Source organism: Micromesistius poutassou, assembly GCF_964030765.1.
Source record: "Micromesistius poutassou genome assembly, chromosome: 17".
Taxonomy (NCBI): domain Eukaryota; kingdom Metazoa; phylum Chordata; class Actinopteri; order Gadiformes; family Gadidae; genus Micromesistius; species Micromesistius poutassou.
Window position 1 is genome coordinate 9478878 of NC_140287.1, and position 20016 is coordinate 9498893.

At 45.1% G+C, this 20016-nt stretch overlaps 4 protein-coding genes and 1 long non-coding RNA gene across 5 annotated transcripts; 3 read left to right on the forward strand and 2 right to left on the reverse strand.

Annotated features, from left to right (window-relative positions):
- Positions 1-14: 14 nt before the first annotated feature.
- acyp1 (acylphosphatase 1, erythrocyte (common) type) lies at positions 15-1337 on the reverse strand. The gene is made up of 3 exons (XM_084481645.1): positions 1256-1337; positions 595-682; positions 15-500 (listed from the first exon to the last, which is right to left on the reverse strand). Exons 2-3 carry the CDS (start codon positions 673-675, stop codon positions 282-284), a joined length of 300 nt encoding a protein of 99 aa, XP_084337771.1. The 5' UTR covers positions 676-682; positions 1256-1337; the 3' UTR covers positions 15-281.
- Positions 1338-1795: 458 nt separating this feature from the next.
- Positions 1796-3225, forward strand: zc2hc1c (zinc finger, C2HC-type containing 1C; the record flags this gene model as incomplete). The annotated part of the gene is made up of 2 exons (XM_084481727.1): positions 1796-2953; positions 3043-3225. 2 exons carry the CDS (start codon positions 1796-1798, stop codon positions 3223-3225), a joined length of 1341 nt encoding a protein of 446 aa, XP_084337853.1.
- Positions 3226-3359: 134 nt separating this feature from the next.
- Positions 3360-13135, reverse strand: nek9 (NIMA related kinase 9). Its single transcript, XM_084481760.1, has 23 exons — positions 12511-13135; positions 12152-12329; positions 11976-12031; positions 11817-11887; positions 11610-11715; positions 11377-11508; positions 11159-11269; positions 10990-11054; positions 10802-10852; positions 10196-10388; positions 9783-9927; positions 9167-9367; positions 8789-8835; positions 8458-8619; positions 7950-8058; positions 7676-7837; positions 7393-7560; positions 6917-6970; positions 6573-6760; positions 6043-6204; positions 5414-5518; positions 5245-5298; positions 3360-5136 (listed from the first exon to the last, which is right to left on the reverse strand). The coding sequence occupies exons 1-23, from the start codon at positions 12694-12696 to the stop codon at positions 5029-5031; spliced, it is 2814 nt and encodes a 937-aa protein (XP_084337886.1). The 5' UTR covers positions 12697-13135; the 3' UTR covers positions 3360-5028.
- A 1554-nt stretch (positions 13136-14689) lies between these two features.
- LOC311362185 (uncharacterized protein) lies at positions 14690-16872 on the forward strand. The gene is made up of 6 exons (XM_084481999.1): positions 14690-14831; positions 15209-15292; positions 15649-15918; positions 16021-16190; positions 16353-16486; positions 16642-16872. The coding sequence occupies exons 1-6, from the start codon at positions 14768-14770 to the stop codon at positions 16787-16789; spliced, it is 870 nt and encodes a 289-aa protein (XP_084338125.1). The 5' UTR covers positions 14690-14767; the 3' UTR covers positions 16790-16872.
- A 1405-nt stretch (positions 16873-18277) lies between these two features.
- LOC311362579 lies at positions 18278-19569 on the forward strand. Its single transcript, XR_014638804.1, has 2 exons — positions 18278-18555; positions 19229-19569. It is a non-coding gene; the product is annotated as an uncharacterized lncRNA (long non-coding RNA).
- Positions 19570-20016: the final 447 nt, after the last annotated feature.

Here is a 20016-nt window from a genome sequence, read left to right on the forward strand (position 1 = left end):
AATGATTGGGGTACTTTAGCTCTAATTATAATAATAATTATTATAAATAATATTTTTCGTCAAATTTTGTGCATTATTCAAAGGAAAATATCATGTTCTGGTCATGCACACATTATTTAAAAGGTAAAACAATTAGGGGAAGCATTGCTATTGAATGTAGAGCCATTAATAACATTATCTCTTTGTAACTAAATAAATAAACATGTTGGAATGCACGCATATGATGCAATCCATTAATTTAAATATACAAATAAATGAAACTATTTTCACATATCTTTTGCCTATGAGCGCACTACTTTAAAAGTTGAATGCTCTAGACATTTTATAATCTTCTCGTTCTTGAACTCCGCTTTGATGATCTTCGACTGTGGACTGCCAGTGGTGCGCAGCCAGTTTTGCATCTCGGCCACCTTGCTACTGGGGCCTTGCAGCTGTCCCTCAACAGTCCCTGCCTCAGTGTTTCTGACCCAGCCAACCAAGCCAAGCTTCTTCCCTTCTGCCTGAAAATGTGAAACAATTGATATTGACCAGGAAATCCAGAAAGCCATCCAATTGAAGACTGAATCTTGGTATGGTGCAGTACTTTTTACTTACCTGAGTGTACTTTCGAAAAAATACACCTTGCACTCTACCAAACACTTCATAATCCACAGAAAGAAGGTCTTCACACGACATAGTGTGCCTAAACAAGGAAACCAATGTTGTAATTATACTCTCATTGAAACACACTTGTGAATGTTATATTCCCTTTCTGCCAAGTCCGTTCCACTAGATGCCATTCAATGATAAACACTAGACCTTTCAGTCAGATCATTAGAACAATTTCCAAGCAAAGTGAGTGGCAGGCCATTTCGTTTCATGTGGTTGTTAATGAAACACCGACCCCTTTATTATATTATAATCCTAAATGGTTCATTGTCAGTACAGAACATGTATGTCTCATCACCAGAGAGCACAGGGGCATCAGTGATCTCCTGTTTCACAGAGCTATGCATCACGATATATTACAATGATTCAAACGACGATTTTACTAATGCTATTGGTTTCCCACATGAGTCAGATTAATTATGTTATAGCGCATTGAAAAACGTGCCGTGTTCAGTGAGTCGTGCATGTGTTGTGATGCTCGATCCACTCAACATTGCCTACATAAACCCGTGCCGTGAGTCATTCAGCAAAATAACTTAATCACTTAAGACAAAAATAAATCTTAGAGTAAAGCGAAGGAAAAAACAACAACATCGATTCATCTTACCAAGAGGATAAGGTTTTAGGAGAACCTGAAAATGTTGGGTCTGACCATTGACTGCCCGGCGTGCAAAAACAACAACGCTCTGACTGTACCGGAAGCGGAAACGTCACGTGACTTTCATGTATAGACCAACCACAGGGCGCTTTTAAGTATCACGTCTCTAGGCAACGGATAACAACAGGGCAAATCCTAATCGGTCAAATATAACGGTAAGTGCAGTTCTTGAAAGTTATCACTTCAACACTCTTTTCACACTGAAAAGTCGAATTGAAGAAAGATACAATATATAATGTAATATATATGATGATATGATGATAGCCACCATATCTATGTATATAAAATAATCAAGTTCAACAAGAATCTGCAGCTGAAGGTCAGCCGAATCCTGTGTCGGGTGATATCTACTTCCCGTGATCGGTGCAAACCCTGCATGTCTGTGTTTGTTTGCATCCGTCAGTTATTTTTTCTTCATCTGATTGCATCTATTTATTATCCAGGTCCGCGCTCAGCAGCACTCTGGAGGGTTCAAGTTCAAGCAGCAACATGGACCATTCAACCATCAACAAACCCAAGATGTTTGACAGCAAACAAAAAGAAAAAGTCTGCGAGGAAAAGAGGCATCAGCCACATACACCGGAGAAGTCTCGGCAACCCGGACACACCTCTCGTACAAAGTGTACTTCTGCAAAGAAAAATCCAGTCAGCTCTAACGCTAAGGAAGATGTACCAGACGGTATTCCACTGAAGCCTGTCTCCGTCAAGAGAGCCCTCAACCCCAGACCGGGTCACACAGAGGGCCGCCATCACCCCACTAAGGGAGCCACAGGCGTCCGCACATCCCGACATCCGTGGGGAGATCCCGCCCAGCTGCCTGGCGAACAACGGCGTCTGGTCCAGGCCATACACAACAAACAGCTGCTCCTTCAGGAGAAGCTGTTCAGGACAGAGCAAGTTTGGAGGACGGCCATCATACAGGACAGGGAGTCTTCAGAGACAGGGAGCAGAGAACAAGGCAGGAGGAGGGATGTGGACATTAGGACAGAAGGGAGGGCCGGCAATCCACAGGAAGGAAAAATGGACAAGTGGGACACACAGGAGGGCAAAATGGTGGAGAAGTTTGCGCCCAGGAGACCAAGGAGAGCGGAGCAGCCCAGCGACTACGGAACAGGAGCGAGCGGACATCTCAGCAGGAGGGCCGACGAGGGCGTGGAAGTGATGAACTCGAACGGCGATAAAGGAAGAACTAAAAGGAGCAGCGTTCAGTCATCGGCCAAAACGAGAGGAGAGTCTCAATGGAGTCAGGCTAGAGCAAGTGAAAAGGAGGAAGAGCAGCAGGGGGGGGAGAGGAGCTCCGCAGGGGGTCATGGCTCTCGCGGTGAGAAGGAGCAAGCGGGCCAGAGGCGGCCTGTGCATGGGCTCTCGGCAGAAGGTCACGGCGGTAGAGAAAGGCCCCAACTCCTACGGTCCGGGCGGCCACAAGTGGAAGATCCAATCCCAGAGAAGGCAGAAGCCAGCCTCCAGCTGCTTCCTTGCCAATACTGTGATAGAAAATTTGCACCGGAAAGACTGGAGAAACACCTGACCATCTGTGAGAGGCTCCACCAGTCTCGACGCAAGGCGTACGACTCCTCTAAACACAGGATCCAAGGGACGGAGATGGAGAACTTCAGGCGACACAGTAGCAAGACCGACTCTTCTGACGTAGGGATCTCATCTGATGCATTATTGATGTTTCATATCCGCACCCACCTTCTCAAGTTTATTCTGAGTGTTTGTTTGTTCTTTTCCAGCTTAAGAAGCGTAGCAGTGGTCAGAAGCCGGCGGCCAATAGGAACATGCACCACCAGGGGGGTCAGGAGCAGGTCACATGTCCTCACTGTTCCCGCCGCTTTGCCCCCCGATCGGCGGAGCGACACATACCCTTGTGCGAGAACATCAGAAGCCGCCCTCCTCCTCCTCGCTATTCCTATTAAGCGGTACATTGTACATTAAAGACCGCTTTGTTGCATTCAAAGTGTGTGAAATGCGTGTGAATTTGAAAGTTCGGCCCACAAATAACAAAGCAGAACGACATGTTACAAAATATATCCATGTTTTTTTTATTTGTTTTCACAAGCATAACACATGCGTGATGGGGGACGAAGCGAACAGTCCACTGTAACAGCACAACTGTATTTAAAGGGAACACAAAACGGCTTTCTTTCAGGATGAAAACATTACGGTTTTTTTATTTATAAAAAAAGAAAAATATGAATTATATGCTAATCGTAATTGCGGCACCTATCGGTGAGCTATCAAAGGCACTGTAAGCTTACGCTCCGGTTGATTTAGCAACTAGCCTGATAGCTTGTTGAGGACACATTTTCACTCGTAGGCCTAATGAACGAGAAACCGTTCAGTAGCAAACCAAAAACCACGCACACGTATTTCAGCACTTCAACAATGATGCTGAAAAGTAAACATGTGTAATACACAAGTCTACTAAACAATGTAAGAAGTAAAAAAAAAAAAGTTAGTTAAAAGTTAATTGTCTGCAAATTGATTTTGAATAATTCAAATTGTCAAAAGGGCAAGACTTAAATAAATTAAAACATTATGAGGGTTAAGGGCATTCTTTAAATCTTTTGAGTATGCAAAAGGTACCCCTGGCACGTACACTGAAAATTAAGAGAATAATTAATGAAAATGAGTCTAACCATCTTGGCTTCCTCACACAACACATATCCCATATTAGTGGAAATAGATATTGGCTGTTACCCCATCATTTGGAGCTATAGCTGCATGATGACTAAAACATTAACCACTCATTGTTCTTAGTAATTCAATTGACCTTGCCAAGCCCAGATAAAATGGTCCAACAGGATATGAGACTAACTCAAACAGATCTCCGGATTAAACACCATGTATTGCAATTACCTAATGTACCTAATGAACATTAGCTATAAGACATATCTGATACATAAAGCCCTGTGCTATAGTGGCAGACATTTAGATGATGGAAAAACATTTTGTAAGGGAATATACCAAGAAGCCTTTCAATTGGGTATCAGTGCTGCATTTGAACAAGGTTAATTAGTCCAACAAATCATAAACAGAACTTATTTATCAATTTGGCAGAAAATCCAGGAGAAAGAATCCTTGGATTATTTTTCTTTCTTATTGCAATAAACAGAGGAAAAACAAAACGGCTCTGTGATAGCATTATATCTGTTGTAAGCCAACAGCCAGTAATAACAAACAAGATAAACCATGATCGTGTCGCTAAAGGAAGGGCATTTCATTGCAAATGTTGACATCACATTAAGCCAACCGCGTCCTTTAAAACAGAACAGTTTCGTTCATTACCTGAGCGAAGACTCAGGGACCCTAATTATCTGATGTAGCCTTAAGGTTCACATGAACACCATGACCCCAGTGTGCCACGCCCTTGCCCAGGTCAGAGGTCCTACAGTGTGTGGAGTCCAGCCAACAACACAACCGTCTGTGAAAGGCTTCCATTACACCACTACAACCCAACTTGGATGACGTGAGGCATGCACGCAAGTGTGTGTCTAAGGCATTAAGGTAAATAAAATGTTGTTAGCGTACAAGGCAAATGCTTTCCATAATGTGATTGGAAAATCAGACATTAAGTCCACTTTGGTTTAAGTGTCAGCAAAGTCAACTAGAGCCTCATTGGTGAGCCACACTCATGTCACACGTGTCCTCAGGTCAGACGGACATGAGGCGTCTCCTGAGTGGTGGTTCCTCAGCCTCCGGAGGTTCGGATCACGTGATCACGGCGGCGTCCCGTTACTTTTGGTTACCTCCGCCGCTGCGTCCCGCGATGTCAGCCGGTCGATGGCCTTCCATAGCTTCTCGTTCTCCTTGCGCTGGTCGCTGACCTGTCAGCCGCCGGGACACACGACATGCGCTCTCATTAGCCAGGGTCAAAGGTCAATAACATGCAGGTAGATTTCCCGAGGAGGGAAGGAAGCAACAACTTGGTGTACCTGTTTCTCCAGGGTCTGGATCTTGAGCTCCTGGCGAGCCAGTGTCTCCCGCAGCTAGAATCACCAGAATCACAAATCACCAAAAAGCTCTAGGCTGGGTCCAGCACAGGGACTAATACTCCTTGGTCCACAAGACACACATGGTGTGGGATGGTTTGGGGATACAGACCTGGGCAATATCACCTCTGGTTTCACAGTACGGTACCGGACCTGCTCTCTTACAGTCTGCAGCGTCCTCCAGGCCATTGAAGTGATCACAACCCACTCGTTTTGTCTGCGGCACCATAGAAGCAGACTTAGCTCAACTACACCGCATTTGTCATGCAAGTTCATTCATTATTATCATCTTATTCATATATTCATTGCATATGTTCGGGCTGCCATCCTGTCAGTACCACGACCAGTTGAATTTCAAACAGCTAAAACATTGTACATTCGACTGATGTCATAATACAATACATTTACATTTTACATTTACATTTAGGGCATGTAGTAGACGTTTTTATCCAAATCGACTTCTGTACATTTGTCAGAAGAAAGAGAAACAACAATATATTGCTGTCGGTACAGTAAAGATGTTCATAGAACTGAGTGCCAAGCACTAACAATTGCTACGTCGTTAACCCATTCCCCGTATACCACAAAGCTACACAACTTTCTCAAATGGATACATGACCCGACGGACCACCGTGAAAACCTCTCCAGGCTCCAGAAGAGAGCCCCCTCCTGAGGAGAGAGGAGAGCCCCCTCCAGAGGAGAGAGGAGAGCCCCCTCCAGCTGACCCAGGCCAGGTCTTACCGAGAGGCCTTTCTCGGCGATGGTGACAGCAGCGGCGGCGGCCGTCAGCTCCTGCAGCTGCTCATAGGGCAGAGTCACGCTCTCCGAGTAGTTGGAGGGGCCGTCGGACGCCAGGCCCAGGGAGACGTCCGGCATGGGGATGAACTCTGCATCCTGGAGCTCCTAGGGACCACCAGAGTAAAGAGGTCAGGGTCATGTCCTCCTCCTCCTCCTCCTCCTCCTTTACATGAGTAAATGGTAAATGGACTGCATTTATATAGTGCTTCCCTAACCAGTGGCCTCTCAAAGCACAATATTGCCCTATATTCATCCACTCATGCACACATTCACACACTGATGGTGGTGTCATCCATGCAAGGCGACAGCCAGCTCGTCGGGAGTAAGTAAGGGTGAGGCGTCTTGCTCAGGCACACCGGACACTCAGCCAGGAGGATGCGGGGATCGAACTAGCAACCTTCCGGTTACCAGCCGACCCGCTCTATCTCCTGAGCGACATGAGCTGGATGAAAGGGGGGGGGGGGGGGGGGAACCTTTAGGAGCCAGGGGGGGCAGGAGCTGTCCCCGGTTTGGCTCTGCGCTGACATCACCGAGGTGCCCGTCACGCACTCCTCCGCGTTGGCCTCCAGCGTGCCGCCCAGGCCGCGGTCCCGGACGCACGTCTCCGAACCCGCCTGCAGATCCAGGTCCAGGGTGGAGGACGACGCCGTCGGACTGGGGGCTGTGCGTTACCATGGGGACGAGCACACGCACACAGAGACAAGAGGCAGAGACAGACATCAGACGTGAATGTCTGTGTCTGACCTCATCACTTCAGCCCGTGAAGTGATGAGTCGCACAAAGTGAACGCACAAAACCAAAACGGGCGCAGTGTTACCGAACGAGAGGCCGCTGCTGTTGGAGCGGATGGTCTTTGAGTTGAGCACTCGTTCTGTGGAAGGGAAGAGAGAAGGGAAACAATGAAGCAGTGCTGGCCTCATGTCATCTATACCGAGCTGGTGTATGTTGGTGAGCTGATGAGTCGCTCACAGGCTTTACACCCCCCCCTTACCCCCCATCCCTCTTATGAACTTATTGTATGTTGTACGTCCGTGCACTAAAAATAAAATTGTACTGAGCATTGTGTAGCATCCTATCCTAGCTATCTTTGTTGTATGCGGGGAATGGGTTAACCTCACACTTGGCACTTGTTTCTATGAACATCTTTACTGTATCGACAGCGATATATTGTTCCACCTTCTTCTGACAAATGTACTTATTGTAAGTCACTTTGGATAAAAGCGTCTACTAAAAGCCCTAAATGTAAATGTATGTACGACCGTACGGTGGAGGACATAAGGGGTGAATACCGACCCCTGATGAGGATGGTGTGCCATGCGCGGCACGAGAGGTCTGGCACGTGGTGCAGGGAGCCGAAGATGGGCCTGGGCAGGGCGGGGCACACCTCCGAACCGAAGCCCTTGTCCGCTGGCATGCCCAGGCGCCCGTTCCCCGCGTTCCCCCACGCAAAGATTTGATTGTCTGGACGGTGGGATGCAAAGCAAACAAATAATGGTAAAGTATTTTTTAGCAATATCGAAACTTCATTTTTATTGATTTCCTCTTTGTAACCAATAGCTAGAGTTATGGATCTTACCGTCGGTGGCAGCGATGGTGAATCCGTCCCCACAGGACACTTTAGTCACAGGGTTCCCCCCGAAGGGTCCCATCAACACCTGGACCCCCTGGTGCTTCCTGAAGTCCTTCACGCCCAGCTGGCCGTACTTGTTGCAGCCAAACGTAATCAGACGGCCCCTTTCTGCCCATGTGCAACACACGCATGTTAATGCCTTGGGCGCATGGCAGCATTTAGTAAGCTCTCAAATATTGCACTTGGATCACTGCTGCTTTTGTTTTAGTCTTTTTCATACCGTCGATGGCGGCCGCGTGGGTCTTCCCCTGAGAGATGACCTGGATCTTGAAGCGGGACAGCTGCTTCACCAGGGTGAGCGTGGTGGTGTACGGGATGCTCTGGCTGCCCTGATGGGGACATTTGTGGGTATTTTTTAATGGGGTCTTTTGAATGAAAGTTCTGCAAAATACTCAAGACTCACTTGTTCAGAGTTCACCTAGACTCTGCATAGCCTCCCCCCCCCCCCACAGACACACACAGCACTCTACACAATTATTGTATGTTGTTCACCCCTTGCACTTAAAAATAGTACTTAGCATGGTGTAGCATCTTATCCTAGCTATCTTTGTTGTATACAGCAACAAAAAATGGGTAACGATTGTTAGTGCTTGGCACTTGGTTCTCTGAACATCCTTACTGTACAGACAGCAATATATTGTTTGTCTTTGTTCTGACAACTGTACTTATTGTAAGTTGCGTTGGATTAAAGTAAATGTAATGTAAATGTAAAAAGTAAATGTAAAGACCTCTCCGCGATGGTTCTTGAGGCCGGAGATGCCCTGGTTCAGACCCAGCTTGTTGAACTCGTTGTTCCCGCAGGCCAGCACCTTCCCAGCCTCGGTCAGGAAGAAGGTCCCATCACTGCCGCAGGACACAGAGCACATGATGGCTCCTTTGGGCATCTCCACCTGGAAGATTTAGACATGGGTACTTTTATTTTTGGATGTAGTAAGATTTAGATCTGCGCTAACAAACACAATCCCAATTGGAAATGGGATTGGTAAGTTTATGTCTATTCTAACAGGTAGAAGGTGATGCTAAGTACATTAAATAATAAAAAAACAACTTGAATCTTACTTGCATAGGAGAAGAGAAGTCATCCTCACAGTCTAAGCCCAGGCGTCCTGCAAACAGAAATCAACACAGCTGCTGTAAAAGTGTATGTAAACATGAGGCGTTGTCTCCCTCTACTGGCGAGCATTAGAACTGCAAAACAAAGCTTAATAAATAACACATCAATTACACATTTTCGAGAAGTTTTTAAGTATTTCAGTTTCATTGATTTCCAATTTTCGGTTGATCCATGAAGTATAAAAAAGTTTGGAATACGACTTGTTTTGAGAGTGTATCAGGTGTTTCTTTGGCAGATTTTCATTATGCTACGAGGCTCGACGATACGCTTGCAAGCCGCGACTCCTAAGCCCCCGGCGTCCACGAAGAAGGAGAGGGGCTTACCGTGCTCCCCGCAGCCCCAGGAGTAGATGTCCCCGCGCTGGGTCAGCACCACCACGTGGTTGTCTCCGCACGACACCTGGCGGACGGGCCGCTCCTCGAAGAACTCCAGCAGCACGGGCTCCAGCGCCTGGGGGCCCCGCTCGCTCTCCACGCCCAGGCAGCCGTAGTAGTCCGAGCCAAACATGTACATCTGGTCCTCGTCTGGGGGGACAGAGAGCGCGCCCCCGGTTCAGCAGCAGCAGGTCACAAGGGGAGGGCACCTCACCGTGAGCTTCACATCAGCCTCCGACTCAAACTTGTTCAGGGTTCAACCTAGACTCTGCATAGCCTCCCCACTTAGCCAGCCTCCCCCCCCGGGACTAAATGTATGCACTTATTGTATGTTGTATGTCCTTGCACTTAAAAATAGTACTTAGCATTGTGTAGCATCTTATCCTAGCTATTGTTGTTGTATACGGGGAATGGGTTAACCTAACAATCATAAGTGCTTGCCACTTGGTTCTATGAACATCCTTTCTGTACCAACCGCGATAAATTGTTTCTCTTTCTTCTAACAAATTAACTTTTTGTAAGTCGCTTTGGATAAGAGCGTCTGCTAAAAGCCCCGCCAACGCACCCGTCACGCAGGCAGTGAAGTCGGCGCCGCAGGCCACCTGCCGGATGGCCTTGCCCTGGAGACAGTCCACCTTCTTGGGCTGGCGGTAGGACGACTGGTCCCCGTGGCCCAACTGGCCCACCATCTTGGCCCCGCCCTGGACGTTCTGAAAGGGGAGGGCCGGGGGTGTGGCTCGTTCACATAGCAGCAGGGCCAATGGTGGGAACACAGGTGTGTGTGTCGGAGTGTGAGAGTACTGCATGCATGTGTGTAACGTGTGTATGTAACGTGTGTCTGTGACATGCGTGTGTGTGACATGCATGTGTGTTACGTGTGTGTGGGTGACATGCGTATGCGTTATGCGCGCGTGTGTGTGTGTGTGTGTGACAGATGTGTATCTCATCAACATCATGTGTCTCATCAACACCGCTCACCGCCCAGGTGTAGAGCTCCTTCTCCACCGTTACCACGGCGAAGTGGTTCTCTCCGGCGCACACCTGCTGGGCACTGTTGCCCCCCTTGAAGGTGTCCAGCTTCTGGGGTGTGAACTTCCCCCCGCCCCAGAAGTACACCTCCCTGTAGCGCGTGGTCACCACGGCGACCGGGCTCTCCGTCACGTTGCTGAGCCTGAGGCGACGTCACATGACCGCACCGTTAGAACATGACATCACAGAGTTTATGGTGAAGTGGTGCTGAGGGGGAAATGTCAACGCGACACACACAGGGCTGTAGCCAGGGTCTGAAAACTAGCGAGGTCCGGGATAGGGATAGGGATAGGGATCGGGGTGGTGCTCTGCTTGCCGCACGCACTGACAAATGTCACACACGGCGGACACAAAGTAACAAGTCTCGACAGATTAAGCATTTACTCGTCTCAAAGAACATCTCAAAGAACATCTCAACCGCTGATTTTGTATATATATATATATATATATTAAAAAAAAGGTTTAATCTCTACAAAAATGACAGAGGTCCGGACCTTGGTGACCTCATAGCTGGCTACGGGCATAGACACCCAGCCCGAGAAGAACCCCACTCACTTTGGCTTCTTCATCGCTGAGTTGAGCAAGGCCACTCGTTCCTCCAGCTCCCTGAAGAAACACGAGGCATGCGGTGAACTGAAGCAAGACCTTTCTCGTTTCTATTGCACACAGACCAAACATCAACAGCACCATGGGCTTTAACCAATGATAAACAATCATTAGCTTCAGCTTTCCCACAGACGTACTGTTTGGAACAGGAGACGATAGGCTGGTCTAGGATCTGGTCGGCCGAGGGTCGCTTCACCGGATCCTGGAGCACAACGAGATTACAAAGGAGCACACAGTGGCTCGTGAGGCGATCCTACCCATCACCAGCTCAGTATGACGACTACGACCCCGTGACCTTCCCCTCACCTGGTCCAGACACTCATACACCAGCCGGATCAGCTCAGGAGAGTACACCTTGTCGTCCATGTCCATAGTCCAGTTGCCCTGGACTATTTTCACGCACAAGTTCAAAGGGTTCTGGATTCACAGCGTTAAAAAACAGAAACAACACGTTGGCTCCACTTTGAACAAAGTCCCAGCAGTTCATATAGGATGGATCATTTAACAAACACAAGCAGGCTCACCGTGGCGTCAAAGGTTCGGGTCAGCGTTAACACCTCGAAGATGACGCAGCCCATGGCCCAGATGTCAGATTTGAAGTCGTACTTGACTCCTTGGCACAGTTCCGGGGACATGTAATACGGTGTGCCCACGCACTGCAAGTACAACAATGGGCCATACCGTCAACACTCTTGGACTGAGATGCAGGCAAACCAAATGTGATCATCCGTCACGAGTTACTCAACGGTTCACTTACCGTCTCAGCCATGGCAAACTGGGAGTCCAGCTTCTTGGCCAGGCCATAATCCCCCAGTTTGATCAGGGTGGTCTTGGTCAGGAAAATGTTTAACGTTTTGATATCTCTGCAATGTATCGGAAAAGGACGCACTGTTTTAACAATATGAGGAGGATCGTATTTAACAGTAAAACAATAGTGAAGAGTGAAGCCAGTGGAACCCTTTACCTGTGTAGGATCCCAGCCTTGTGAATGTGGGCTACAGCTGAGGCAATTTGGTACAGGAACCAGATTACCATCTAAGTGACAAAATTGTATTATTATTATTATTATATGTGTTAAATTAATGATACGCTATATACACTAGTGTTTTGCATCGTTGCATACCTCCTCTGTGAAAAGCTCCCCCTTCTGTTGGTTGATTTTATCATACAGATTTCCCCCTGGGAACAAATAACCAGGAACTTTTTAGCAGCAAGACTCATTTCAGGAAAAATTCCATCATATTTCCCATCAGAGATTAATAAATTAATCTAATATCTGCAGAGTTACCACCGTCTTACCATTGCAGTATTCCAACTCAATGAACAAGGTGTCCTTGTCCATGAAGTGATTAAAGTAGGCGATGATGTTGTTGTGCTGCAGGATAGAGAGGATGCTGATCTCGTTCATCACATCTCGGCGCTCTTTCTCCGAGAGGCAGTTCAACTCCACCTCCTTCCACACTACAAGGGAGTTGTCCTGCGATGTTCAGCACAGTGTGAAGACCATAGGTGAACACAGGGCAAAAAAGGCAAGAATTTCTCAAAAATGTATGGGAAATAGGAGACACTTAGATCAGATATCTTAACCACAGTTGGACTGGCATGAGCCGGTAGGAATTTCAACGGGTAAAAGAAACCATGATTGGAGTGAAGCCTACCTCTGTCCTCCTGTAGAGGGTCGCTTCACCAAACGCCCCTCTCCCAAGAATCCGGATAGGAATGTAATGCAACTTTTCTTCCTCACCACTAAACGTGCCCGACGCGGACCGCCCGCTGGCCACCGACTCGCCGCCCAGGTCCGAGTTGAGCGACGCGTAATGCCTTTCATACTCGTCGAGGGACATTCTGATGGCTACTAATATGGGGACAACAGGACACTAGACCTGTTTTTTTGTATGTAACACAGCTATAAACACATCTGTTGCGTTACATATCTGTAATAGGCATACATGATGGTTGATTAGGCATTACGCAGACAAAGTAGAAACTATTGAAAGAATATGTTTGTTAATCGTTGATAGTATAAAGTTTAAATCGTGTGGCAGGGTTGCCCCCGCAGTGAGGGAGTCGCACGCAAAACACTCGGGCTCATCTTTCTCAATAAGCATGACACTGTGTGCGTAAAGTCCGATTCCTTCAAGAAACCCGCTCCTATGTGCTAATACGCATACGACAGCAACCCGTAAGCAGAACAACGAGGCAGAAATTAAATCACTTTTCTGATCACGAACACGCTGAAGACAAAGTAGCAGAAGAAAAAACGTCCAAAGCAACGGAGTCCATGGTTTCTATTTCCATGCACAGACCCGGAAACACTCTCACGTTACAGGAGCTGCTTGGAGAGACCATCAACAGGTTGAGCTGAAACAACGCCCACTAGTGACGATACAGTGGAACCTCAACTCATCCGTACAATAAATTAAAAAAAAAGCTTGTTTTATTGGTAAAAGTACTATATTGTAAAATATAATAATTATTGTTAAAATATTTTGCAATATGCAATATTTATTCACTTTTACTGTAATAGGTGATTTCTGGAGATAATAGAAAACATAAAGAAGGTTTCCTCAGCCTCCATCATAGCAGGCCTATGTCTAATAGTCCAGGGTTTGATTTCGTCCTTTCCTGGATATCTCAGACCAAGCAATACAGACTTAAAGTCAACATAGTGAATATAAACTGTCAAACAGGGTTGACATTGGGATGCTTTAGGCCTCCACAAAAAACATGTAAGCATATACAAATATATATTTTGCTTTGGTCGTTCAGTGTCCTCGAGTCGTTCTCACTAGGGTAGGGTAGGGTTTAGTAATACAATGTGATACTGGTTTGGAGTCACTGGGTCACATGGCATAATAGCTAAAAAAAAAAAAAGAAATACGGAAATACCATAAAAAGAGGTGTGTCTTATGTGTCAAGTTGAGTAATACAATTTGATACTGGGTTGGAGTCACTGGGTCACACGACATGGAAACTTGAAAAAACTGCAATCATTTTGTATTCATATATTTATGTGAAGTCATTAAATTTCACTAAACTAATGTTGCCTTAGTGAAAATAAAGATAATGTATCTGAATAACACTGTAGCAGTGCTCCCTGCCACACTCCACCTAGGTGGCTGTCTATCCCTGCTTCTGTGGGGGAAAGGGCTGGTGTTGGCTGGTGGCTGTCTGTCGCCGCTGGTAGCCCAGTGCACCGTAAGGCAGCCTTTCTGGGTCCCTGCCTGAGTCGGAGAGGCCCCACATCAGGCACCAGTGTAGCAGTGCTCCCCTCCACACGCCAGCTAGGTGGTTTAGCTGGGCTCCTCCGATGACCAGGACACAGGTTAATTTATGCAGGGTTGGTAGAATTGTCAGAGCAGGTGTTCAGTACTGGCCGGTCGGAGCGCTCTAGTGTGTGTTGATAGCTGGTTAATCCTGTTTAAACCAGCCATCAACCACACACCCTCAACAAACACATTGGATTTTGTTAATTATTTTAATAATGTACTGTAGCGTCATTACAGAAATATATTTGTGGGTCAACTATTCCAAACATGAGCACGACATTGGTGAGTGATGATGACCAAATAAACACACACACACACACACGGGGGGACAATGAAATAACATCTAACTGTATCATATCATCAATGCAATATTATTTGTTTTTCTTGTAATCAGGCTAATACTCAATACTCGTGTGACTATTCTTACAAGCATCGCTATGAAAGACCTTTCATCCAACATGGACTTGACAGATTAGTATCTTCACACAGAAAACGGATAGGCCCTTGTGTAATCCCCCACCCCCTACACCCCACCCCGACCACTGATAACAGATAAAAAGGGGGAAAAGTCAGCCTGTTCTGAAATAGTGAATTCAGAGTCAAACGCGGAGCATGTGCACAAACTAAAATCGCTAACTAAAAAGTTATGTTTTCTCAAAATAACTACATGAGAGATGGCCCCTCTCGGGTTTCCAATCTGCTTGACCAAGGTAGGCATGTATTTAAAGTAAAATATTTATCAGATTTATCTCTATCAGATTTGAGTTTTTTCTGATTTCTCTTTTTGGCTTATGTTTGACTCATTTTCAAGAAACACACTAAATCACTAATATCTCTATATATAATAATAATAATGTTATTATTTTATGTTATATTATAATACCAATGTTGCAAATCGAATGGATTAAGATAATTTATTTCTGTTGGAGTATGTTCAGTCAAGAAAAAAATAAATACGGTTTTCTAATCTTACCGTGTGGTTTAATCTTACTTTATATATTTATGTTATGTTTGTTGAAACAGACAAGTGAATCATGTACTGTTGAACTGTATTCCATGTTTTAACTTGAATGTGCTATGTCTACAGTACATAGGTCACGATTTGTTATCCCGGTTCTGGGACTGCTAAATGTTGTGCTGCTGTTGACTGCTGTGGTCCTGGGGATTTACTGTGAGTACAAGCCAAAAGTGGACACGACAACAAGTGTATGGGATTTACCTTAGCATTATGTTTATTCATGAGAAGCGTTGTTGTTTATTGTCATAGCATAAATATGTTAAACATTTATATTGGCCTCTTACCCCTAAAGTTGTCCATTTAGCTATTAGCATTTCCTTTTTATATGTTCCACTCTTTGTGGCAACTCACAAAAATACTAACGCCAAAGAATCCCACAGTTATTATATACGATGACACCAATTCAAATAAAAAATAATTAAATTTAAATACAAAAAGAGGTAGTTTGTGTGTATGCTTGGGGTCACAATAATAATAACATGATTTGATGAGATTGAATTGTCAATCAGGTAGCAAGACCAAGGAAGTATACCTGCAACCTCTGCAGAGTCCAGAACACCTTCCCTACATCCTGGAGTTCAACTACCTCCGGGAAAACCACAGCGAAGTGGTTAAAGCTACCAAGGAGGCTGAGAGGGCCTTGAGGCTGGAGCTCTCAAAGCATGAAGCAGTCAAAAAGCAGTTGGAGAAGCAGACCAGCCTCAACGATGGCTTCCAGAGCCAGATTGACAGGGCTCGCACAGAGAAGGACAATCTACTCGTTGCTAAACGGCACATGGGTGAGATGGAAGTAGAGAATTCAATTCATTTTGTATCCGCTGATGTTGATGTGTTGATTTGTTTCATTGTGTTTTCCTTCGCTCGGTCTGTCATTGAAACAGAAAAGTCCTGCGGCCGTTGCCCAGAGAGCTGGGTTCTCCTAAATACAAGCTGCTACTTCTTTTCCAACATTCTAACCAACCAACCAACAAAGAAAAACTGGCCAGAGAGCAGGCAGGACTGCATCAGTCGAAAGGCAGACCTTGTGGTGATAGAGAGCTTCGAGGAGCAGGTGAGACCACCAAGGAGTCTGTGGGTTGAGTTGATATTTGATATTTGATAGTTGTTATCGAACCACAGTAGACCTCCTACCTCGGGAACGTCTTTGCATCGATTTGTCGTCTGGAAGTGAACCTCATGGAAGCTATCGTACATGTATGCTCTCTTTATGCAGCAACTTTTGAACGACAACGTCCCAAAACTTACCTCATCCGTTTGGTGGTCGAATGGGTTTTGGATGGGCTTGACGGAGATCTCTGTGGACGACACATGGGTGTGGACTACCAACGTTACCCTGCTGTCACCGTTGTAAGAGCCCCCCCTCGCCCACCCTGTTGTTTTGGCATACGTTGTTAGATAGATGTTACATTGTCATGTTTCTCTATTTTAGAATACAATACAATTTGCATCCTTGCTACAATTGTGTACTGATATGCCGTGGTATTTTCTTATCTTAAATCCAGCTACTGGATCGAAGGGGAACCGAACAGGGCAGATGAGAACTGTGCTGCGTTCTACCCCGGCAGAGATGCAACACGTACGTGGTATGATGGACGCTGCCTCGGACATGACTTTTACTGGATGTGTGAAATGAAGCTAAATGAACAATGAAACCCCTGATTTGTCTTGTTGTGGATGAAATGATACAATGGAAAATCTACGTGTGTGCGTCTTATTATAACTACAAGAAACTGGATGTTTGTTTTTTTATTGATTATTGAAATGTAATTATTAGGTGAGTGCTGCACTCAACTATTGAGTTGAGTGCAGCAACTACTCAACTATATTATTCTCTACAAATGTTGGGACCCTTCTCCTTCCACAATTGGTCACCTAGAGACTCCATTCCACTTTTAAAATGTTCATATTAGCTTGGAGTCACACGCTATTATCCTTTTTTTTTTTTTTTTTTTTTTTACTTTTTAAGATATTCTACTTAAAATATATTTTTTGGAATGGGTTTTATAATAATTAGTGTCAGTTGGTCTCAATGACTTCCGTTGAGGCAAGAGCGTGAGGACGTCACCCACTGAGTCTAGCCCAAAGTGGCTATCACAGAAGCTAATCATTTTGGACGTCGCGGAGCATAAACAGCGTCAATATTGGTCACCCTGGAGGAGGGTGGCGTCTGAGACCACCTGGGAAGCAAGGACTATGGAGATCGGATCACATTCTTTCAGCAAGAGAAAAGAGAATCAATATCAAAACTAATCCTGTCCGGTAGGCCTATAGGCCTATGACTTTCATTTCATAAATATAAAAAAAGATTATATAGGCCTATAATGCTAATGCTATGCTGGAGAACATAAAAAGATAATCAAAGCAAATAATAACAATATGCATACATAAAAAGGTATCACATGGTTGATTCTGGACAAGAATTCTACATATAAATCATACGTAGGCCTACAGGCTGATGTGAATAATGAATACAGCTTTCCTGGAGGGTCGAACCAACGGTTCCTCTCGCCCCAGAAGAGTATGGAAGCATATATGTAGTAAAATTCAAATGGCAATGCAATTTGCAATTTGCAATTCAAGAAGTCATTACATTGTGCAATTGACAATTCATTATGCAATTTAATAATGTAATTTGTAAATACGTTATTCAAAGTGTATTTTAATATGCAAAGTGACAATGAAATCCTCAATATAAATTTGCAAAAGTTATAACAATAAAAATAGAATAACATTGTCAAATTTTTTGAGTTCCTTTATTCAAATTGAAAAGCTATAGCGTCCCCGTGATTGCAATGCACTTCGCCACGCTCCGTGTGTTGCAAAATTCAAATGACATTTCAATCCGCAAAACACTTTGCAAATCGTTTTGCAAATTTTATTGAGGATTTCATTGTCACTTTGCATATTAAAATACACTTTGAATAACGTATTTACAAATTAAATTATTAAATTGCATAATGAATTGTCAATTGCACAATGTAATGACTTATTGAATTGCAAATTGCAAATTGCATTGCTATTTGAATTTTACTACATACGTATATGCTTCCATAGAAGAGAGCTGCAAACGCTGTATGCAAGGGTGGACCCTGGTGGACGCCCGGTGTTACTACGTCCTGATCTCGCAGAAGGTAACACCCAAACCCTGGCTGGGACGCGGGGAGAGCTGTGCGGAGAGCGGGGGCACATTGGCAGTCATACATAGCTAAACAGGTAACGGCTTGTAATGGCTGATCACACTCACGCCTGGTTGTATCACATCACCCCTGTCCCCTGACTGATACAGATGGCCATAAGCAAGCTTACCAACGACGGTCAGCTGCACTCCAGAGCGGATGAGAGGGTGGGCTTCTGGGCCTGCGGATGGACCAGGCAGGAAGGTGGCAGTGGCTAGGGGGCGCCGGGCTCGTTACAGGGTAAGGAGAAAATCAGGGCATCTGGGGTTCAGGATTTGAGAAAAGGCTGAATAGGCCCTGTTCCCAGTAGGAAAACACAGGTGTAGCTGATAACAGGAATCTTACTTCAGTTCATTGTATAAATTAAATGAATCGTATTGGTCGTATTGGCAGTGCACCAGTGGACAAAGCTAGTCAAGTCCATATATATCGTCCACACTGGTGCTACAACGGACAAATGAAACTGACCCAATGGTAAAATGACAGGAACAGAAGGTTACTTTACCCTACTGATGACCTGTGAGGAGAGGAAGTGTCGTTATTAGACAAAAACAGGTGTCACTCATCACACTGATTCTGCACCTTTTATGCAGGGCACAAGTAGTAGGCTACATAGTGAGGACAAATGTAGACATTATGAGCAGACTCATAATGGGTGTTATGAGCAACTGCTGTCTTTTCCTTCCTTCTCCCACCTCGCTGTGAAAAGGGTCCATTTCACAGAATAAACTACTTGGTTTTACCTCAGAACAGTGCAGACACAAACCAAGAGAACTGTCAACTAGAATATGGTGACACTCATCTAACGAGACACAGGGAAACCAAGCCGTTCAGACTGGGGAAGGACTGCACACAGCGCCAGAATGCATTTGAAAGCATATCTTTAAATCTATATCATGTCATTGGTTTAAAGGTATTGGAAGTCCGGAGAATGCACTGGGCGCCTGCGGGAGAGCTGTGCAGCTGCTCATGCCAGTGAGGGAATACCTAGAACAACACAGAATGCCAACAATCAGCCAGCTGGATTTGTGAAATGGGCCCTGGGAGTCTCAGTGCTGGCCTGCCCGAATCATGTTGAAATATCAGACCAAACGAACATAGATCAAAGAAACTAAAAAAGACCAAAGTCAAAGAATAAAATGTTTATTGTAGAGTTAATATATGACCTGCTAATTTGTACATGGATGTAGAGGTATTTCTTTGTATGATTTATATTTATCTCCATATCTTGTCAATAAATGCAGAAAATTTAAATTTTTCAGTCATTGAAAAAAAATACTATTTTGGTTTACTGAAGAAAAAAACAGGCAGTCAGTTTTCTTTCAAAATCAGTGACACCAAAGTATTACAACAGGTTGAAACCTGTGGACAGGAAATGTCGACATGTCTACTGATGGCTTAGTAGATGAGATGAAGAGCTTCATGAAATATTAACACCGATTTTACAATGGAATAAAGGTCTCTTAAAATGAACCTAAAACACATGCCTTCTCTCGCTCCCCATGAACGCGGTGGTGGTTGTGGTGACCATTGACAACAAGAGTACATTTGGCCAGCTTTGAAACTTACTTTGTTTAACAACTCTGGGTAGCATGAACCATTTTGCCCAGCAGTGTTTGGTCATCAGTCCAGATATCTACAACCTAGAAGACTAGTAGACCTTCCCACCTCCACCACCCTGAATCGTTTTGTACACTGCAT